Source organism: Hemitrygon akajei, chromosome 31 (assembly GCF_048418815.1).
Source record: "Hemitrygon akajei chromosome 31, sHemAka1.3, whole genome shotgun sequence".
NCBI lineage: Eukaryota > Metazoa > Chordata > Chondrichthyes > Myliobatiformes > Dasyatidae > Hemitrygon > Hemitrygon akajei.
In genome coordinates this window covers 5,363,148-5,382,584 of record NC_133154.1, presented here as the reverse complement: position 1 = coordinate 5,382,584, position 19,437 = coordinate 5,363,148, and the positions used below count along the sequence as shown (strand labels likewise).

General features: G+C 44.7%; 1 protein-coding gene across 1 annotated transcript in view; it reads left to right on the top strand.

Annotated features, from left to right (window-relative positions):
• LOC140719416 (receptor-type tyrosine-protein phosphatase H-like) overlaps nt 1-18,873 on the top strand; it is a 62,489-nt gene extending 43,616 nt beyond the window's left edge. Inside the window, exons 13-16 of the mRNA XM_073034061.1 lie at nt 2,150-2,272; nt 8,085-8,242; nt 10,841-10,976; nt 17,172-18,873. Coding sequence (XP_072890162.1) covers nt 2,150-2,272; nt 8,085-8,242; nt 10,841-10,976; nt 17,172-17,309 — 555 coding nt within the window. The 3' untranslated portion in view covers nt 17,310-18,873. The remainder of the gene's footprint in view (nt 1-2,149; nt 2,273-8,084; nt 8,243-10,840; nt 10,977-17,171) is intronic.
• Nucleotides 18,874-19,437: the final 564 nt, after the last annotated feature.

The window sequence follows — 19,437 nt, the reverse complement described above, 5'->3', positions numbered from 1 at the left end:
TCAAGAGCTAAAACATAAAGCCCTGAGTCCAGCCAACATCACTCTCCTGGTCACTGAGGCACGCAAGCCTACAAACCAGGACAAGGTGTGGTCCTCTTGGACGTTATAGATCTGTGACAGTACATAATCCCAGAATTGCACCTACATTGTAAACTGGTGATGCATTAGCTGAACAGGTTGGGCATCTTGTGCACAATTCTTGGCCTGATTATTATTGAATAGCCTTATGGTCTATTAAACCATGAGCTTTCCAGATCTGTTTCACTTGTTTCATTTTGTTGTGGGAAATCAGGTTCACGGGTTTGGTGAGTGGGGACAGAAGAGACTCGTTACCAGTAAACACACACAAAATGCTGGAGGATCTCAACAGGGCAGGCAGCATCTATGAAAAAGAGTAAACAGTCGAAGTTGGGACTGAGACCCTTCTTCAGCACTGAGAAGGAAGGGGGATGATGACAGAATAAAAAAGGTGGGGGGAGGCAGAAGAGGCTAGCTGGAAGGTGATAGGTGAAGACAAGTGGTTGGGAAAGGTCAAGGGCTAGAGAAGGAAGAATCTGATAGGAGAGGAGAGTGGACAATAGGAGAAAGATTTCCAGTAAGCAGGTTAACTATTTATTTACAAGACAAGACAGACACTAAACATTTGGTAACCCTTCAAACTAAACTCAGTTACAGATACTTACTTAAACTGAGTGTCCAAAGGAGCAGGACAAAGCAAACGTGAAACATACACACAGTGTCAAATGCCTATCTAAAGTGTGCACTCGGGCCCTCTGCACTGCAGCACACCTCCCTCCACCCCCCCATCTACCATATCCATGGCACCTTCGTCTACCTGTTCGACTATGACCCAAGAGGAAAAGGGAACGCGTGCTAGATTTAAACCCTAGCGGCGCTATGACGTCATTAATAAATGGAAGCTAGTGGAAGAGGCTACAATGCTTCTTCCACGAGCTAATCCCCACCTCCCACAGGAGAGCAGATAAGTTAAGACAATGTACTGCAACACATGCCCAGTATTAATCTATGGTGACGCAAACATATTATATCAGAGAATTGGTATAGCACAGATTTAAGAAACCGTCTCTGACATAAGTGAATTCGGACAACTGCTGACACCAAGTGTGCTCCGAATTCAAAGCAGCCACCAGGGGATATGCAGTGGGGACGTAACTCATATTTTATATAACTTTGCATGTTATATTTCATATCCATACTTTAACCTCTAACTTCATATTTTATACAATTCTTTACTCTTTATAATTGTTAAATGCTATTGCTTTTTTGTTGCATGTCGCGACCCGACCAACACACCACAGAAATTCATAACGCATGTCATGTGAATAAAGTTAATCCTTGAACTCTGATTTACCTGCATCTCCCTACTTCACCAAAACTGGGGATGAGATATCATGTTTCTCTGTGAAGCGTTTCCTTCCTTTAGTTGCTTCTGTATCCAGCAAAATGGTTAAGGGCAGTCTGAGGCAAACCTTACCCATCCAGAGAACGTAATCTTGAATGGCATCTAGGATTTGCCTGCTCAGAGAGTTTGGTGGTTGTCTGTCGTGTCCAATGATGACAGGAGACCTGTGCGGGAAGGTTTTTGAAGTGGAAATGTCATTGTATTGGGGCAGCTCCATTCTCTTGACCTCAGAAGTCTAGGTCCAGTCCCACCACCCAGGACATGCCTGCTTCACACCGTCTCTGTCAGGAAGGATGTACAGAAACCTAAAGACACCCACTTAGTGATTCAGAAACAGCATCTTCCTCCTCTGCCATCTGATTTTTAAATGGACATTGAACCCATCTTACTACTTCTTTATTTCTGTTTATTTTTGCACTACTTATTTATCTATTTAATCAACATATATATATATATATATAAAACTACTGTAACTCAGTTTATTCTCTATCTATTTATCATGTACTGCTGCTGTAAAGTAAAAAAAAAAATTCACAACATTTGTCAGTGATATTAAACCTGATTCTGATTGTGAAGAGTAGCTTGAACTTGGAATCTTCCAACTTAGATGCCAGAGTGAAAGTGCTTGGTTGCGTTTAGTGCCATGGCTCGCTGGGACGAGGATTGCAAAGCCAGCTCCTTCTCCCATTAGTCCTCTGATCATTCTTATAACTGTTTTGTTTCCAGAACAAATGCGAACAATACTGGCCAAAGGATGACAAGACTGAGACCTACGGGGACGTCACGGTGAATGTCATTTCAGTGAACCTCTGCTCTGCTTGGACGACCAGGAAATTTAATATCGAAAAGGTGAAGAGTTAATTACAAAGAGACCACCGTGGAGAACTAGCTGATTGCTAACTGAGACTCTAAAAGGCATTCCAAACAAGAGAAAATCTACAGATGCAGGGAGTCAAAGGAAATTGCACAAAATGCTGCAGGACAGAGCAAACTGTCGACGTTTTGGGCTGGGACCCTTCAGCAGGACTGGACGTTTTCCCAGCCCTGCTGAAGGGTCTCGGTCTGAAATGTTGACTGTTTATTCTTTTCCACAGGTGCTGCCTGGCCTGCTGAGTTCCTCCAGCATTTTCTGAGTGTTACTTTAAGGCATTGGTCAGACTGCACTTGGCGTATTGTGAGCTGCTTTGAGCCCCTTATCTAAGGAAGGAATGTGCTGGTGAGGAACCAAAAGAGGTTCAGGGGAATGATCTTGGAATTGAAAGGGAATCATTCTGGGAATGAAGAGCATTTGATGGGCTTGGGCCTGCAATTGCTGGAATTTAGAAGAATGAGGGGGCATCTCATTGAAACCCATCAGATATTGAAAGGCCTAGATAGAGTGGACATGGATAGGATGTTTCCTACAGTAGGGGAATCTAGGACCAGAGTGCACAGCCTCAGTACAGAAGGTCGTCCTTTTGGAACAGAGTTGAGGAAGAACTTCAGCCAGAGATTAGTGAATCCGTGGAAACCATTGCCACAGACGACTGTGAAGGCCAAGTCACTGGGTATGTTTAAAGTGGGGGTTAATATGTTCTTGACTAGTCAGGGTGTCAAAGGTTATGGGGAGAAAGCAGGAGAATAGGGTTGAAAGAGATAATAAATTAGCCATGATGGAATGGGCTGAATGGCCTAATTCTGCTCCTATGTCTTAGAATCACAGAGTCATAGAAAAGTACATAACACAAACAGGGCCTTCAGCCTATCTAGTCCATGCCAAACCATTTAAGCTGCCTACTCCCATCAACCTGTGCCAGGACCATAGCCTTCCATATCCCTAGCACCCATGTACCTATCCAAACTTCACTGAAAGGTTGAAATCGAGCTCACATGGACCACTTGCACTGGCAACTCATTCTGCACTCTCATGACTCTCTGAGTGACAAAGTTCCCCCTTGTGCTCCCCTTAAACATTTCACCATCCTTAACCCACGACCTCGAGTTGTAGTCCCATCCAACCTCAGTTGAAAAAGCCTGCTTGCATTTACCCTATCTATAACCCTCATAATTTTGCATACCCCTATCAAATCTCCTCTCCATCTTCTATGTTCCAAGGAATAAAGTCCTAACCTATTCGATCTTTCCTTATAGCTCAGGTCCGCCAGACACAGCAACTTCCTTGTAAATTTTCTCTATACTCTTTGAACATTATTTACATCTTTCCTGTAGGTAGGTGACCAACCAAAACTGCACACAATACTCCAAATTAGACCTCACCAATGTCTATACAACTTCAACATAACATCCAATCTCCTGTGCTCAATACTTTGACTTATGAAGACCATTGTGCCAAATGCTTTCTTTATGACCCTAACTACCTCAGATGCCATTTTCAATTAATTACGGGCCTGTATTCCCAGATCCCTTTGTTCCACCACACTCCTCTGTAAGGCCTACCCTGGTTGGTCCTACCGAAGCGCAGCATCTCCCACATGTCCGCACTCAATTCTGTCTGCATTTTTCAGCCTTTTTGTCTGCTGGGCCAGATCCCGCTGCAAGCCATGATAGCCTTCCTCGCTGTCACTACAGCCCCAGACTTGGTGTCATCCACAGATTTGCTGATCCAGTTAACCACATTATCATCCAGATCGTCATATGATCACAATCATCACTCAATTGAAAATAACCCAGATGTAACTACAGGAAAACTAACCAAGGTCCTCCCAAAATTTGTACATTTGTCTCAAATTGCTCAGGTATCTACCATCAGGGAGGAGATACAGGAGCCTGAAGACACACACTCAGTGATTCAGGAACAGCTTCTTCCCCTCCATAATCAGATTTCTGAATGGACATTGAACCCATGAATATTTCCTCAGTATTTTCCCTTTCTTTTTGTAACTTAAGGTTACAATTTTACAGTTTTTTGTATTATTATGAATTGCATTGTACTGTTGCCACAAAGCAATAAATTCCATGACATGTGCTGATGTAATTAGTTAAAGTTAAAGTCTGTCCTAAGCCTTATAGGCTCATCAGGCCAGCCACACCCCCCCCCCCCCCCCCCCACCCGGATAGGACACCAGCCTAACGCGAGGTTAACCCCCAGCATTTTTTTAAAATATAAATATAATAGTTCAATTAAATAGTGCAAAAATAGAAATAAAACAATAGTGAGGTAGGGTTCAGGGGTTCAATGTCCATTCAGAAATTGGACAGCAGAGAGGAAGAAGCTGTTACTGAATCGTTGAGTATGTGTCTTCAGACTCCTGTACCTCCTCCTTCCAGATGGTAGCAATGAGAACAAGGTATGACCTGTGATGGGGGACCTTTTTGAGGCATTGCTACTTGAACTATCCTGGAGAGGCCAGTGCCCATGATGGAGCTGACTAAGTTTACAACTCTGCAGCTTAAATTTCGATCCTATGCAGTGACCCCCCTCCCCTATACCAGACAGTGATACAGTCAATTAGAATGCTTTCTATGGTATATCTGTAAAAATTTGTGAGTGACATACCAAATCTCCTTAAACTCCTAATGAAATATAACTGCTGTTGTGCCTTATTCCTCTTATTCTGATTCTGATATCATTTGTATATACAGGAATCATTTCCTCGAGGCGCTTGTTCCAATTACGTCTCATTTACACACTGCAATACGATTTCTATGGATCTGTTTTGAATTTATCCTATGCACTCCCTCTATCTACCATCAATTATCCATCAGCTGTTCCAAAGCTCTCACTGCCCACAGCTAACGATGCAAAATGCCATTGGCTTTTGTTAAATGATTTGGCCAAAAGTCCATAGCCAACATTGCTTAAGCAAATTAGCTGGTCATTATCACAAACACGAGGAAATCTGCAGATGCTGGAAATTCAAACAACACACACAAAATGCTGGTGGAACACAACAGGCCAGGCAGCATCTATAGGAAGAAGCACTGTCGAGGTTTTGGGCCGAGACCCTTCGTCAGGACCGACTGAAAGGAAAGATACTAAGAGATCTTAGTAAAATCTAAAATCTCTTGCTATATTTCCTTTCAGTCAGTCCTGACAAAGGGTCTCGGCCTGAAACGTCAACAGTGCTTCTTCCTATAGATGCTGCCTGGCCTGCTGTGTTCCACCAGCATTTTGTGTGTGTGGTCATTATCACAAACAGGAGGAGGTCTGCAGATGCTAGAAATCCAGAACAACATTCTGGAGGAACTCAGTAGGTCAGGCAGCACTTACAGAAAAGAGTAAACAGTCGACAAGTCACTCTGAGACCCTTCATCAGGACTGGAACGGAAGGGGGAAGGAGTCAGAATAAGAAGGTGGGGGCAGGGGAGGAAGAAATACAAAGTGGCAGGGGATAGGTGAAACCAGGGGAGGGGTTGAAGGAGTTTCGTTCAAAGGTTCAAAGTTTCAATTTAATGTCAGAGAAATGTATACAATATACATCCTGAAATCCTGAAGTTGATTAGTAAAATACAACCTGCCCATCACCTCCCTCTAATGCTCCCCCTTCCTTTTCTTCCATGGTCTGTCCTCTCCTATCAGATTCCCCCTTCTCCAGCCTTTTATCTCTTTCTCCAATCAACTTCCCAGCTCTTTACCTCACCCCCTCCCCATCACCTACTACCTTGTACTTCTTCCTCCCCTCCCCCCCACTTCTTATCCTGACTTCTCCTCTTCCATCCCAGTCCTGAAGAAGAATCTCGGCCTGAAGCGTCGACTGTTCATTCCTCTCCATAGATGCTGCCTGGCCTGCTGAGTCCCTCCAGCATTTTGTGTGTGGTACTTTGGATTTCCAGCATTTGCAGACTTCCTTCTGTTTTTCTTTCACCAGATATTTAGTTCCTTAGTTGGCTGTGGCCTACTTTATTGTTCCTACATTTTACTTCCCACTCGTGGTGATTGGTTGTCCATTGTACCCGACAATGAGAAGTTTTTTGAAACCTATGCAGGAGAGTTTTTGAAGTGGAAAAGCCATTGCACTGGGACAGTTCCAGCTCTCTGAACTGCAGACGTCTGGGTCCTGTGGGACGATCGGTCACGTCAAACTGGAGTCTTCCGTGGTTGCAGTGGACGACCATGACATCTCCTGTGCCTTGTCGTGCCCTTCGCTCTCCATGGAGCATTGGTGGCTGTTGAATCCCCGTGTTAATCCCACCCACCCAGTCTGCCAGAGCTGGGTATGCGTGCTAGGTCAGGCATGTCCCCGCTCACCAGGCCTGCCAGCTACTCTCACCCGGTTTAGCCCACCTACTGAAGCGGTGTACCAGGGTGTCACCTACTACTGCATGCAAACTGACCAAAGGGCAGTGATCTGCCCCAGAATGGACGCAACAAACCCCTTCTCTGTTGATAAAGATGCAGATTATACCACTGTTGTTGGTAAAATCTCAGGTGGTGATGAGGAGGCATACAGGAGTGGGATAGATCAGCTGGATGAGAGGTGTCACCACAACAGCCTCCTACTCAGTATCAGAAAGACTGTGGACTTCAGCAAGTGGAAGTCAGGAGAGCACGCAGTAGTTGTCATTGAGGGGTCAGCAGAGAAAAGTGTGCCCAGCTTCAAGTTCCTGGGTGTCAACATCTCCAAGGATCTCTCCTGGACCAAACACACTGAAGAAATTACAAAGAGAGCATGCCAGCAGCTCAACTTCCTTAAGGTTTGTTAACAAAGACTCATGCAAATTTCTATAGATGTACGGTGGAGATCATTCTTACTGGTCGCATCACTGTCTGGTATGGAAGACCCAATGCACAGCATCTCAAGAGGCTGCAGAAGGTTGTAGACTCAGCCAGCTCCTTCAGATCACATCCCTCCCCACCATCGAGGACATCTTCAAGAGATGCTTCCTCAAGAAGGCACCATCCATCATTACTACAGGAAGAATGTAGATACTATAGAGTGCAGAGGAGATTTACAAGGACGTTGCCTGGGTTGGGGAGCATGCCTTACGAGAATAGGTTGAGTGAACTTGGCCTTTTCTCCTTGGAGCGACGGAGGACGAGTGGTGACCTGATAGAGGTGTATATGATGATAAGAGGCATTTTGATCATGTGGAAAGCCAGATGCTTTTTCCCAGGGCTGAAATGGCTAACACGAGGGGTCATAGTTTTTGGTGCTTGGAAGTAGGTACAAGGGGGATGTTAGAGGTAAGTTTTTCACACAGAGAGTGGTGGCTGCATGGGATGCAGTGGTAGAGGTGGATACAACAGGGTCTTTTAAGAGACTCTTAGATTGGTACATGGAGCTTAGAAAAATAGAGGGCTACGCGGTAGGGTAACTCTAGGCACTTTCTATAGTAGGTTACATGGTCCGCGCAACATTGTGGGCTGAAGGGCCTGTAATGTGCTGTAGATTTCTATGATTCTATGATTAAAGACCCTCACTATCCAGGATATGCCCTCTTCCTGTTACTACCATCCGGGAGGAAGTACAGGAGCACTTCCTGTACGAAGACACACACTCAATAATTCTGGAACAGCTTCTTCCCCTCCACCATCAGATTTCTGATGGGCTCAGGAACCTTCATTATTCCACATTATTTTTTTTTTTAATTTGAAGTGCCTTGTTTGCTTTCATGCTGCACTGCTGTTGCAGAGCGACAAGTTTCAAGTCGTCTACCACAGTGACAATGAGCCTGACTGTGATTCTTACTCTGTGACTGATGCTTTGCCTTCTTCGATTAGGCTGGATCCTCAGAGTCACGCAGAGTCACGCAGTTCCACTTCACTTCCTGGCCAAACCAGAGTGTTCCTAAGACCACAGAGAACCTGCTGCAGTTCCACGGGATGACCCGGAATCACCTGAACAGGAGTCAGGGAGGAATTCCTGTTGTACATTGTAGGTAAGCATCTCCTTTGTTCAGTCTGTACGGACTTCAATTCTCAGTTAAGGGTATGTCTTAAGAGGCCCTTCAAGAATCTCATTACTGCTTTCTTATGAGCTACCGTACACTCCCTTTGTTTCCAGCCTTTGCCCTGCTGACTCTTCATTAGTAGAACATCGATGACTACAGCACAGTGCAGGCCATTCAGCCGCAATGTTGTCCAACCGTATAACCTAATCTAAAATCAATCCAGCTCTTCCATATTTATATCATCCATCTTCCTATCTAAGAGATTCTTAAATGTCTCTGATGTATCTGCCTCTATGGCCACCTCTGGTGGGGCATTCACTCTATAACACACTCTCCACCCTCTGCTTTAAAAAAAATCTCACCTCTGACAACCCCTATACTTTTCTCCAATCACCTTAAAATTATGCCCCCTTGCGTCAGCCATTTCCTCTCTGGGGAAGATGTCTCTGGCTACCCATTTAACCTATACCTCTTATCATCTTGTACACTTTTGTCCAGTCACTTACCTCATTCCAGAGGGAAAAGCCCCAGACATGCTCTCTAATCCAGGCAGCATCCTTATAATCTACCTGCCCCCCCCACTCTAAAACTTCCACGTCCTATAACAAGGGGACCATATCTGAACATGTCAAGTGTGATTTAACCAGGGGTTTACAGAGCTGCAACATCACCTTACAATTCCTGTATTCACTAGCGGTCTGAGTGCTAATTTCGTATCCTAGTTAACTAATTATGGGCATGTTCTGGTTGAATACACAAAGTAGCAGAGACAGTGGGTACTTTAGTGTTTATATCATGGCGTGATACAAGCATTTGCGCAGGGAAATTGGGAAAGGGGGTTACTGTGTGACAGTGAGCTGCACTGACATCACTGGAGAACGAATCCAACACAGCTCTGAAGGATAGGTTACCAAATGACAAAGTGAGTTAGACAGAAGAAACTGCAGATAAGACCATAAGATATCGGTGCAGAATAAGGCTATTTGGCCCCTCAAGCTTGCTCCAAGGCTCTCAGTCCCAATCTCCTGTCTTCTCCCCATATCCCTTCATGCCCTGACTAATCAAGAACCTATCAACCTCTCCCTTAAATATACCCAATGACTTGGCCTTCATAGGCACATGTGGCAATGAAATCAACAGATTCTCCACTCTCTAGCTAAAGAAATTCCTCCTTATCTCCATTCTAAAAGGACACCCCTCTATTTTGAGGCTGTATCCTATAATCTTAGACTCCCCTACCATAGAAAACATCCTCTCCACATCCACTGGGTTTCAAGGCCTTTCAACCTTTGATATGCTTCAATTAGGTCACCCCTCATTCAGTAATTTTTCCTCCTCCCCTTCCCTCTTCTTAAATTCCCCACTCTAGCCTTTTACCTCTTCTCTTCTCACCTACCTATCAGTTCCTCCTGGTGCCCCTTCTCCTTCCCTGTTTCCCATGGTCCACTCTCCTCTCTTATCAGATTCATTCCTCGCCAGTCCTTCACATTTTCCACCTATCACCTGCCAGCTTCTTCCTTCATCCCTCCCCTCCACCTATCACCTCCCAGCTTCTTCCTTCATCCTTCTCTCTCCACCTATCACCTCCCAGCTTCTTCCTTCATCCCTCCCCTCCACCTATCACCTCCCAGCTTCTTCCTTCATCCCTCCCCTCCACCTATCACCTCCCAGCTTCTTCCTTCATCCTTCTCACTCCACCTATCACCTCCCAGCTTCTTCCTTCATCCTTCTCTCTCCACCTATCACCTCCCAGCTTCTTCCTTCATCCCTCCCCTCCACCTATCACCTCCCAGCTTCTTCCTTCATCCCTCCCTCTCCACCTATCACCTTCTAGCTTGTACTCCTTCCCCTCCTCCACCTTCTCATTAGGCATTCTTCCCCCTTCCTTTCCAGTCCTCATGAAGGGACTCGGCCCGAAACAACAACTGTTTATTCCTCGTCGTAGATACTGCCTTGCCGGCCACTGGTGTAGCAGCATCAGCACCGGACTTTGAGACGAATGGTCCTGAGTTCGAATCTGGCCGGCTCCTTGCACACTTTCCATTCTGGCAAGGTAGCCTTATAGAAAAACAGTCAAAATGCAATGGAAATGGCAAGGTGCATACCGCCTGACCTGCTGATATCCTCCCGCATTTTGTGTGTTTTGCTCTGGACTTCCAGCATCTCTTGTGCTTATGACAGTGTGCAAGCTGAGTTACCGTGGGAGAGAACCATGCAGCATGGGGAAGAGGGGTGACTGAGTACGTTTGAAAGGGCTGGATTAACACCTCAGAAGGACATGTGAGGGAGCTGGGTTAATGTCTGGACAGAGCTAATTTGTAGCACGGTCCACTGGAGGAGAGGAGTGGGACTGTACAAGGGAGGTGGATTAGCATGAGGGGCATAATTAACATTAACATATAGGTTAGACTGGGTGCTGGAGGAAAGGAATTACTGACAGAGTGAGGGAGAGGTTTATTGTGAGGGTGAAAAAAATTGTCTAAAGAATGCCTTATTTAATCAGAATTTTTAATGCAGGCCACGTTGCCATGGAGACTGACAGAAGAATATAAATCTGAAAATGACGATAATCCTGTTTCGTTTCAGCTCTGGTTCAGGGCGGACTGGCACTTTCATAGCCCTTGTCTATCTCCTGCAACAGGTAGAAAAGGAGGAAGTGGTTGATGTCCATGGGGTCGTCAGTAAGATTAGGATGAATCGGTCGTGCATGGTCCAGTCTGAGGTGAGAAGTTTCCGCTTTTGGTTCAGCTTCAGCATTATAAATTATCACGTTGAGTTCCACTCCAGCTCAGAATATTCACCCTCTTGGTAAGACCTGATCAATTCCTAAAACGCGGCGGCTGGCAATACCCTGGCCTCCCACACATCCATGGTGTTCTTTCACTGGAAATTCGTTCAAAGTAAATTTTGTTATCAAAGTACATATATGACACCATATACAATCCTGAGATTCATTTTCCTGTGGATTCATTTCCACTCAGCAAATCTATAGAATAGTAACTATAACAGGATCAATGAAAGATCAACCAGCGTGCAGGAGACAACAAACTGTGCAAATGCAAATATAAATAAATAGCAATAAATAATGAGAACATGAGATAAAAGAGTCCTTAAAGTGAGATCACTGGTTGTGGGAACATCTCAATGGATGGGGAAATGAGTGTAGTTATCCCCGTGGGGTTGTAACTGTGCTTGAACCTGGTGGTGTGAGTCCTGAGGCTCTTGTACCTTCTATCTGATAGCAGCAGGGATTAAAGAGCATGGCCTGGGTGCTGGGGATCCATATTAGAGTGAAAATTCTTTTACCTAGACTTTGTCTCTACACATGATCACATTCCATATCGTTAGTCTTGATGAGTGACTTACTGTCGTTTAGGTCTAAGACAGGGGTTCCCAACCTGGGGTCTACGAACCCCTTGCTTAATAGAATTGGTCCACGGCATAAAAAAGGTTGGGAGCCTCCTGGTCTAAGGGTTTTGGATCTGGGTCCCATTCATGAGACTTGAGCAGAAAATCTAGAGGCTGCCTCTCATGGTGTACTGCTGAGACAAAGTTCAAAGCAAATTTATTATCAAAGTACATATATGTCACCATATACAACCCTGAGATTCACTTCTGACAGGCTTTCACAGTAAATTCAAAGAAACACAATAGAAGCAATGCAAAACTGCACACAAAGACCGACAGACAACCAATGTGCAAAAGACAACAAACTGCGTAAAAAGGAAAAAGAAACATGATAATAATAATAAATCAAATAGTAATAAATATTGAGAACATGAGTTGTAGGGTCCTTGAAAGTGAGTCCATCAGTTGTGGAATCAGTTCAGTGTTGGGACGAGTGAAGTTATCCACACTGGTTCAGGGGCCTGATGGTTGAGAGGTAGTAACCTGATCCTGGTGGTGTGGGATCTAAAGGCTGATTTATATTTCTGCGTAGTAGCCTATGCCGCAGCCTTCGTAAGTGGCCTGCGCCGTTGTGGGCATTTATAACTGTGCGTTTGTGAGTCTGCGCCACTCTGCAATTCACCACCGAGACGCTAGTTGGCGGTGAGGTTTCTATGCCACTGTGTTGAGTTTCTTTGTGTACTTCAAGCAATGGCGACTGAGCGCATCATGTTGGAGTTGGAGCTAATAAATGTTGAACAAGGGTTACTTCTATTGAAGTTACTGCAACGCAGAAAAGAGAGAAGCCGTCGGAGGAGATGGTGTGTACAACCATTGGACGGATTGAGGCAGAAGGAGGGTGAATTTTCTGTGCTTGTCCGGCCACTGAGAGACCTGAACGAGGAAATGTGTATCTGCTGGGGTTGTCTGTTGTATCCATTGCTTCCGACGTTCTGCCTCTACATTGGTGAGGCCGACCTTAAACTGAGGGACCGCTTCGTCGAGCACCTCTGCTCCATCTGCCACAAGTGGAACTTCCTAGTGGCCAAACATTTTAATTCCCATTCCTATTCCGATACGTCGGCCCTCTTGGAGCACCACCTTATATTCCGTCTGGGTAGCCTCCAGCCTGATGGCACGAATATTAATTTCTCCTTCTGGCAAACACTTTTCCCATCCCCTGCCCTCTTCCTCTATTCCCCACTCTGACCTTCTACCTCTTCTCACCTGCCTATGACTTCCCCCTGGGTCACCTCCACCTTCCCTTCCTCCCATGGTCCACTCTCCTCTCCTGTCATATTCCTCCTTCTCCAGCCCTTGACCTTTCCCACCTACTGGCTTCACTTGCCACCTTCCAGTCAGCCTATTTCCCCTCACCCCATCTTTTCTATTCCGGTGTCTTCCCCCTTGCTTTCCAGCCCTGCAGAAGGGTCTCAGCCCGACAAGTTGACTGGTTATTTATTTCCATCAACGCTGCCTCACCTGCTGAGTTCCTCCAGCATTTTGTCTGTCTGAAAGTAAAGTAACACCATCTTTTGTGTTTTCTCAAGTGGATGCCAAAGATCCCATAGCTCTGTTCTATAGAGCTGGAAAGTTATCCTGTGGCAAGTATTTAGCCACCATGGGACAGATTACACTTGCCAGCGGGAGTTTGCTGAACTCAGTTTAACATTGTCTCAATTGAGGCTTCCATCTTAACTGAGTTTTACAGGAGCACCATTGAGAGTGTCCTGACAAGCTGCCTCTCCATCTGGTCTGGGAGCAACAGAGCACCGGGCCAGAAATCCCTACAAAGGACCGTGAGAACGGCCGAGAGGATCGTAGGAATCTCCCTACCATCCAAAGGGGACATTTATCAGGAGAGCTGTGTACACAGGGCCCTTAGTATTATCAACGATCCCACCCATCCACCCAGCACCCACTTTGACTTTCTACCATCAGGCAGGAGACTCCGATGCATAAAGACAAGGACGGTCAGGATGGAAAACAGTTTCTTCCCTCAGGCCATTAGGGATTCTGAACTCCCTGCCAGTCACATTCAAAGTATCACCAGATAATTTGTACTGTACTCTACAATATTTAATTTATGCACTTTGTTTTGTTTATCTTTGCATTATTCATCTGTAGATTTAACCCTTACTTTCCCAAGTTATTGGGTGTTCTACATGTCATGTCTACAACTGTGCATTATGCGTGTGTCATGTGTTTCTCCTAGTCCGGAAAAACATTGTCTCATTTAATGGTTTACACGCCTATAGTTAAATGACAATAAACTTGGCTTAAACTTGACTCGCCTGTAGTGACTGTTCAATGGTGCACTTGTCGAGCTGCTGCCTCCAAGTTCTCCCGTCCTGTGTGCAATCCCGGCCTCTAGTGTTCCCTGTGTGCACACACACCCTCCGACCATTCCAATTTCCTCCCAGGGTCCCTGTTTCCTGCTGCGCCCCAGACGGGTTGTAGTGTGCCATAAACTGCCCATTGCCCTTGTGTGTGCATGAATTAAAGAAGAATTAAAAGTAGTAAAATTAAAGTAGAATTAAAGAAGATTTGGGAGGAATGTGGGAGAATATAATGGGATTGATGTACAGGACTGAAAGAAGCTGCAAGAGGGTCATAAATTTAGTTGGCTCCATCTTGGGTACTAGCCTACAAAGTACCCAGGACATCTTCGAGGAACAGCTTCTTCCCCTCTGCTATCCGATTCCTAAGTGGACATTGAACCTGTAAACATCACTGCACGTGGTAACACCACACCTCACTTTTTTAATATATATTCTGTTTTTGCATGATTTTTACTCTATTCAATATTATTGATTATTTATTATTATTTTCTTCTTCTATATTATGAGCTGCTGCTGCTAAGTTAACAAATTCCACGACACAGACCAATGATAATAAACCTGATTCTCATTCTGATTCTATAAGTAGGTGATTGATGATCACTGCAGGCTTGGTAGGTTGAAGATTCAAGATCGTTTAATATCATTTCCAGTGCACAAGTTTAATTAAATTACTGATACTCTGGATCCACTGCAGCATACAAAAACACAAAAGATAAAAAAAACATGAGAAAAATAATAAATATAAGTACATAAGATAGGTTATACACATAGATACAAGATTCAAGATTGTTTAATGTCATTTCATGTACATAAGTATAAAGGAGAATCTGATGTAGCACAAAGAAAACTACAAGAGATCAAGAACACAATAGTACCAAAACACACACACACAATAAATGCGCCCTTAACTCCCGGTGGAGTTGTCGGGGCGCCGTCATGACAAGCTTTTTGGACCGATCTTTTTGGTGATTGCTCATCGTACGGCGTATCTTGGGCATCTGAAACCAGGTGGAGCCCATCCCTCTCCAAGTTTTTTGGAGCTGGCTGGATTCGAACTCGGGAGCCTGCGCCCCAAAGTCCGGCGCTGATGCCACTACGCCACCAGCTGGCCTACACAATAAATATAAATACATAAGATAGCTTATATACATAGGTTAATTGTACGACCGGAAAGTGACACTGTGCTGTACATAAGGTGACTGACAGGAAATAATAAAGTAGTGGTGGAGTCAGTGGGTTTTCATTGTCTATAGAATCAGAATCTGAACCAGGTTTTTTATCAGCAGCATATGTCGTGAAATTTGTTAACTAAGCAGCAGCGCAATGTAATACATAGTAAATATAGAAACAAATTGAATTACAGTAAGTATATATAAATAGTTAAATTAAAATAAGTAGTGCAAAAGCAGAAACAAATAAAAAAGAAGTGAGTTAGTATTCATGGGTTCTATGTCTATTTAGAAATCAGATGGCAGAGGGGAAGAAATTGTTCCTGAATCGTTGAGTGTGTGCCTTCAGGCTTCTGCGACAGTAATCCAATAGTTAATTGAGATGGTAATTTCTAAGCTTGTGAAACTGTATTTCCACAGTGTCTCTGCTTTTGCACATTGGTTGTCTGCAAATCTTTGTATGTAACTTTTCACCGAACGTATTGTACTTCTTTATTTTCCTGTGAATGCCTGCAAGAAAATGAATCTCAGGGTTGTATATGGAGACATGCACGTACTTTGATAGTAATTTACTTTGGTCTTTTGAGCTTCAAACTTTGAAAAGCCCCTGTAGGTCTGCTGCCAGTGAAAACCATTAAAGTTCAAAATTCAAAGTTCAAGGTAAAAATATTTATTATCAAAGTACAAATATGCCACCATGTGCAACATTGAGATTCATTTACTTGTGATTCATTTACTCAATATGTCCATAATAGAATAATAACCATAACAGAATCCATGTAAGACCGCACTAACTTGGGCGTTCAACCAAAGTGCAAAAGACAACAGACTGTGCAAGTGCAAAATGAAAGAAATAATAATAATAATAATAAACAAATAAACAGTACGTATAGAGACCATGAGACGAAGAGTCTTTGAAGGTGAGTCCATAGGTTATGGGAGCATTTCCATGATGGGGCAAGTGAAGTTATCCTCTTTGGTTCAAGAGCCCAATGGTTGAAGGGTAACAACCATTCCTGAACCTGGTGGTGCGAGTCCTGAGGCTCCTGTACATTCTTCCTGATGGCAGCAGCGAGAAGAGAGCACGGCCTGGGTGGTGGGGGTCCCTGATGACGGCTGCTGCTTTTCTGTGATGACACTCCATGTAGATGTGCTCAGTGGTGGGGAGAGCTTTACCCATGACGGACTGGGCTGTATCCACGAGTTTTTTTGTCGGATATCGGTGTTTCCACACCAGGTTGTAATGCGGCCAGTCAGTACACTCTCCACCACACACCTATAGAAGTTTGTCAAAGTATTAGATGTCATGCCAAATCTTCGCAAACTCCTACGGAAGTAGAGGTGCTGCCGTGCCTTCTTCGTAATTGCACTTGCTTGCTGGGCCCAGGACAGGTCCTCAAAAATGATAGCACTGAGGAAGTTAAAGTTAGTGACCCTCTCCACCTCTGATCAGGATCGGCTCAGGGACCTCTGGCCTCCTCCTGAAGTCAATAATCAGGTCCTAGGTCTTGCTGACATTGAGCGAGAGGTTGTTCTTGTGGCACCACTCGGCCAGATTTCCATTCTCCCTCCCGTATGCTGATTCGGCCCATGACAGTGGTTTTGTCGGTAAACTTGAATACAACATTGGAGCTGTGCTTAGCCTCACATAAGTGTACAGCAAATAGAGGAGGGGGCTAAGCATACAGCTTGTGTTGGAGATCATGGAGGAGATGTTGCCAATCCGAAGTGGCTGGGGTCTGCATGTGAGGATCCAAGGAGGTGTTGAGGCCAAGGCCTTGCAGCCTATTGATTAGTTTAGTGGGGATGATGGTGTTGAATGCCAAGCTGTAGTTCATAAAGGGCATCCAGATGTTCCAGGGTTGAGTCAAGAGCCAATGAGATGGTGTCTGCTGTGGACCTATTGCTCCGGTAGGCAAATTGGAGCCGTCTACTCTTTATAACTACAGTTTACCTTCTGTAGGAATGGCTCGGCTCATCTCACTGTGAGTAACATTTCAATCTCCTGCTTTTCTTTAGGCTCTGTATATCTTCCTACACCAGTGCATTCTGGACACAATTGAAAGGAAATGGAACACTGATCACACCTATCAGAACGACACGGGCCACGTCTATGAGAGCATCAGAGACAGCAACGAATATCAAGCTGTTATTTAAGGGCTGCCGGACTGTCCCAGCCAGTCACGTTGCCATGGATACATGTTGCACTCTGCCTGTAAGCGCGTTTGTGTTTATTTCCCCCCTCTTTTCTAGCACCACAGACGCTGTGGAGACCACACTGAAATCGCCAGAGTGTTAGATTAACTCAATTTCTCGCATGTACGTCGAAACCTACAGTGAACCGCGTCGCTTGCGCCAAATCAAACCAGCGCGGACTGTGCTGGGGGGGCAGCCCGCAAGTGTCACCAACATACCACGTCCTCAATCCACTAACCCAATCTCTAACCTGCACATCTTTGGAATGTGAGACCCAGAGCACCTGAAACAAAACCCTCACATACAAGGGAGAACGTACAAACTCCTTAGAGACAACAGTGGGAATCAAACCCCCATTGTTGATTACTGGCACTGTAATAATACTCTAAGATGATAAGATACAGGAGCTGAATTAGGCCATTTGGCCCATCGAGTCTGCTCCGCCATTTCATCATGGCAAATCCAATTGTCCTCTCAGCCCCAATCTCCTGCCTTCTCCCCATATCCCTTCATGCCCTGACTAATCAAGAATCTATCAACCTCTGCCCTAACTATACATAAAGACGTGACCTCCTCAACTGCCTGTGGCAATGAATTCCACAGATTCACCACTATCTAGCTAACGAAATTCCTCATCTCCATTCTAAAAGGACAACCCTCTATTCTGAGTCTATGCCCTCTGGTCTTAGACTCTCTCATCATTAGAAATATCCCCTTCACATGTACACTATTGAGGTCGTTCACCATTCGATAGGTTTCAATGAGGTCACCCCTCATTCTTCTAAATTCTAGTGAACACAGGGCCAGAGCCATCGAATGTTGCTGCGACATCTCCTTTCCAATTTTTTTGTAGTCATTAGGGTACCATTACTGCACAGTTAACTGCGTCCAAACTCTCCAAATCACTGTCTGTGCATTCTGCCTCCAGTTCTCTATCTGCTCCAGTGCATCAGTGTCTGTCTCGGTGTTTGTGTGTATCTCCATCTGCATCAGACTACCCCCAATGTCTCTGCCTGTTTCATTATTTCTGTCTGTATCTCACACCGTTTCCACCAACCCCTCAACGTCTGTCTCACTCTCGATATGTGACTCACTGGTCTGTCTACATCAAACTCCCTCTGTCTACGTGTCTGTCCTGTGTTTTGTCTCTATCCACATTCCCTCTAAATGTTTTTTTTTAACCACTGCATGGACCAATCATTGCTCTGAGCAGGAAATTTTTGCACGGTCTGAAAACTGAATGGCACTTTAAATGTTTTTTTGTAATATGCATACTATGAATATTTAGAACGAAGATTGAAAAATCGCATCCTTATGATTTTATGTGTTAATTGGGGAGTATATTGAAGTACAGTTCAGCAAAGCAAATCGTTCACATTTTGTAAACTTTTTCTCATCTCTGTTAGAGTGTTTTTTGGGTTTAGCCCATATAGCAAATAGCTGTTTGTTTTTTCTTTTTTTTCCTCTCCCTCTCCCTCCCCCTCCCCCTCTCCCTCCCCATCCTCCAAAAGACAGTCAGCTTAATTGTGAGTGTGTGCATTAAATAAAAAGACTACTGTTCATACAGTCTCTACGGTGACTTTCTTCACACGACGAGGAGCATTTCAGTCACTGTGTGGCCGCGCACCCTTGCAGTTGAGAAGGAACAGTGCTTCCGTCCGTGTGTCCCAACATTACAGTGTCTCTGCTGAGATCTAATTATATATTTATTTGTCCCACTTTCTTGCATAGTCTGTCACATGGTCTTTGTCCAGCCCAGAGTCTCCAGACAGTTGGCACCCTTTTCAATAGTCACCCACTTCCTCCACAATCCTCCCACTATCTCGATGTCCACAGGTCCAATAGATATCTGTTCCAGGAGCAGCCAAGTGTTATTTCCTTCTGAGGAAAAGCCCCCTAATTCCAGATGATACAATGTCCAAATGGCGCGTAATCAGATTATCGGTTCCCACCTTCAGTGGGGCAGGACACGGGCAGACTATGGCAGGGCACCGCAAATGCCCAGGCAGAATGGAGCGCAACAAGACTAACTTCCCATGAGGAGAAGCCCAAAGAGTAATCGGAGGAATTACACCAAAGGCCCTTCGAA